Below are 3,224 nucleotides of genomic sequence, written 5' to 3'. Positions count from 1 at the left end.
TTGGACAAATAGATTTCTACTAGAGGCCTAGTTATCCTGGACGGAGGGAGTAGCAATCTTCATCCGCCATTGAAAAGGACCGACATAATAGCGGCGATTCCAATAGCCGCCAGGCTGCTACATGCCTACAACGATTGTTCTCTTTATGTTACAGTGCCACAAGACAGAGAAGATTGCCCTGCTGCTGGCCTCTACGACGCGTTGCTTTAACCGATCAGAGAAAATCCAAAATCAACTGATGCGTCGTGTGGGTAGCCTCCAACTATTCTATAACGTTGGATCACAAAATTGCACAGCTGGAATTTCAGCCATGGAGCTACCAATATTTTTTCTGGACTACGCTTTCCAGGATTTTAATTCCAGGTATTGTTCGCTGCATTCTTTAATCTACTAGGGTTATGAAGAAAATTTCTCGGTGTGTTATGTTCTCATTATGCAAGTTGATGCGTACTATAGCTCTCTGCCCCGGCCGCACATAGTTGTGATGTCTATTGCCGGTAGCTAGCGTTCCGTATCGTCCACCTTGCCGGCTCACCTCTGAATGCCATTTTGAATTATCAGAGCATCTTGGCCGTGTTCTCCAAACCGTCCATCAAAGTAATTTAGGGTGCGCCGGACGTTTGACCTCCCTAGTCACGCATCCTAAGGATGTTTTCATCTGGTGCCTCGAGCATATCCCTGCTACACAGTGGACGCTGCCTGGACGCCGGATAGAACGAAAACCCATGTCGCGCGTGGTGGACCAGCATCGTCAACGACGCAGAGGCATGCACGCGGTGTTTAACCCGTCGCCTACCTCGGGTCAAGCGGCATAATAGTTGTGCAGCTTTACCAACGAGCGAGGACTCGCGTCGCACATGGCCGTGTGGGCATCAGCGCCAGAGTTAATTGCGACCAACCTCTCCACGCAGCTTCGACTGCCACCGCTGTATAAAAGGAGAACACACCTTTCCAGCGACTCCAAACCATTCACGTCGCTCCTTCCCACACTCAAGCCATGTCGAGCAGCCGCTATAGCATCCTCGCCGCCAACAGATTCGGCGGTGTCAGCCTCACTGTCGCCTAGGCATGTCATATTTCTTTATTGATTGAATTTCAAATAATTCTTTTAATAAACAAAAGTAATGATGTAATAATAATCTTGAATAAATAAATAAATATTAACTTTGTATTATTTTTTATTTTTTAAAATATTTTTTTGCCAAACCTAAAACCTAAAAATTTGAAAATCTAAAAATTGGGTAAAAGTAATAGTAATCTTTATGCAGGATGCAATTATTAATTTTTTTAAAAAAAATCTGTAATTTATAGCAAAAACTAAAATCTTCCTGCTTTCGTATTTTCATTTGGAATTTCGAGAATCTAAAATTTGGCTAACCGGGTAACTTTTTCCCACGATGATTTTGATATATTATACGTTTTTTCCGACGTCGTATGCAAAAGTTAATGCGGTTTTACCATTTTTCAAACCTTTTTTGCAAAAAAAGTGAAAATTCGAATTTCTTAATTTCACCGAATAGTAGGTTGCATAACATACAAGAATCTGAAAACATTTTATTTTTTGTATTTTCTATCATTTTCTTTTGTATTTTACAAAGCAAAAAAAGGCGATCCACGGGGGGTGGGGGGTGAATGGTGCGTGGGGAGTAAAAAACCAGAAAAAACCTTTAGTCCCGGTTGGCCTGCACCGGCCGGCAGCCCACCATAGCCCTTTAGTCTCGGTTGGTGAGCATTAGTCTCGGTTCACCAGCAGAACCGGGACTAAAGACCCCATTAGTCCCGTGTCAAAGTATTTGGGGACTAATGGGTTGGGATGGAAGGCCTTTTTTCTACTAGTGTGCAATTACCCTTAAAAAAACTAAAATTTGACAAATAACTAGAGTGTTTTATTTCTAGGGGAACCAACTAGAGTACATATCTCGCCCAATTTTTATTGTACCTAGCAATGGTCCATTTATAGCTATTTCATTGCTGAAGGCATTGTTAGGAGATTACTTGGACTTTCTCCGGTGGTGAAAACCCGTGATCCGATTTTGTGGCTAGATCAGACGATGATGACACTTGCACCGTTGCTTTTAATCTCGAGACATTGCTGATGAAGAACCTATTTAATTGTGTGTGTGTGTGTGTGTGTGTGTGTGTGTGTGTGTGTGTGTGTGTGTGTGTGTGTGTGTTACCAATGGTGGTGGTTGTTCTATGCTGCGAGTCGCTGATCAGTTTGGCGCAATGTCTTTTTTTTTTCTTTGTACTTTTTCTTTTCTTATTCGGAATATGTGCATCATGCATCCATGATGTCTAGAGTAGTTATTGCACTATATTGTCGTGGAGGCAAGGTTTAATTGATATTCTGACTGTGCATCGTGCATCCTTGATATTCTTTGAACTGACTGATGATATATATCAAATTATTAATACAAGTTATGAAATGTACTTATATAGTTGTTTGCAAAAGTAAAAAAATAGTACATGATTACAACAATTCAAATGTGGAAGTGGGACAGTTCCACACCTCATGAAATTAACAAGGAAGTACGGAAATCAAATCTTATTCGTGCCCGTGCAGCAGTACGTACGTCCGCTAATGGGTTGGGCAAGTGAAATCGGACGGGCACGACTTGCCGCAGTGGTTCAGGAGGAGGGTGATGTCCGCACGCACGTTGAGGTGGACGATGCCGAGGACGTTGGCCTTGACGGCGGTGCAGAGGCAGACGGCGGCGTCGAGGTCGACCAGCCCCTTCAGCAGCGGGCAGCACTCGTTGTACGTCGGAACGCCGACCTTGAGGCCGAGCAGCCCACCAAGCACGTTGGCGCACACCCTCAACTTGAGGGCGTCGATGGGGCACTGCCCACCGCCATGGCCATGCCCTCCTCCTCCATGGTACGGTGGTGGGACGACGACGGGTGGCGTCGGCACCACGACCGGTGGCTGGCAATATGGTCCGCAGCCGTGCACCGCGACGGCAGAGAGGAGGCTCATGGCAATGAAGAGCGCAACCTTGGATGCCATCGTGATCGTGTGTATATGAGTTGCTTCTTCTTTTGCTTGGGTAGTGGTGCAATGGGATGCAGGAGAGGCTGTGAAGGGTGTTGTATTTATAGCCCGGTGAGATCGAGCTGTTTGGCGTAGGAGCTTACGTATACGTGCATGATCATATGCGACCATGTGTGATTCGATCGGTTCCAAGACTGCTTTGCATGATGCCAGTTGTTTTAGAGAGATGGGA

General features: G+C 45.1%; 1 protein-coding gene across 1 annotated transcript; it reads right to left on the bottom strand.

Annotated features, from left to right (window-relative positions):
• Positions 1-2,578: 2,578 nt before the first annotated feature.
• On the bottom strand, positions 2,579-3,007 carry LOC124681074 (cortical cell-delineating protein-like). Its single transcript, XM_047216045.1, has one exon. It carries the CDS (start codon positions 3,005-3,007, stop codon positions 2,579-2,581), a length of 429 nt encoding a protein of 142 aa, XP_047072001.1.
• Positions 3,008-3,224: the final 217 nt, after the last annotated feature.

Source organism: Lolium rigidum, unplaced genomic scaffold (genome assembly GCF_022539505.1).
Source record: "Lolium rigidum isolate FL_2022 unplaced genomic scaffold, APGP_CSIRO_Lrig_0.1 contig_3342_1, whole genome shotgun sequence".
Lineage (NCBI taxonomy): Eukaryota > Viridiplantae > Streptophyta > Magnoliopsida > Poales > Poaceae > Lolium > Lolium rigidum.
The sequence above is the reverse complement of the archived record's forward strand: the minus strand, read 5'-3'. Positions and strand labels throughout refer to the sequence as shown.

Bases quoted from the DNA above. Each gene is read 5' to 3' on its own strand.
- LOC124681074 (XM_047216045.1), bottom strand. From the start codon at position 3,007: ATGGCATCCAAGGTTGCGCTCTTCATTGCCATGAGCCTCCTCTCTGCC.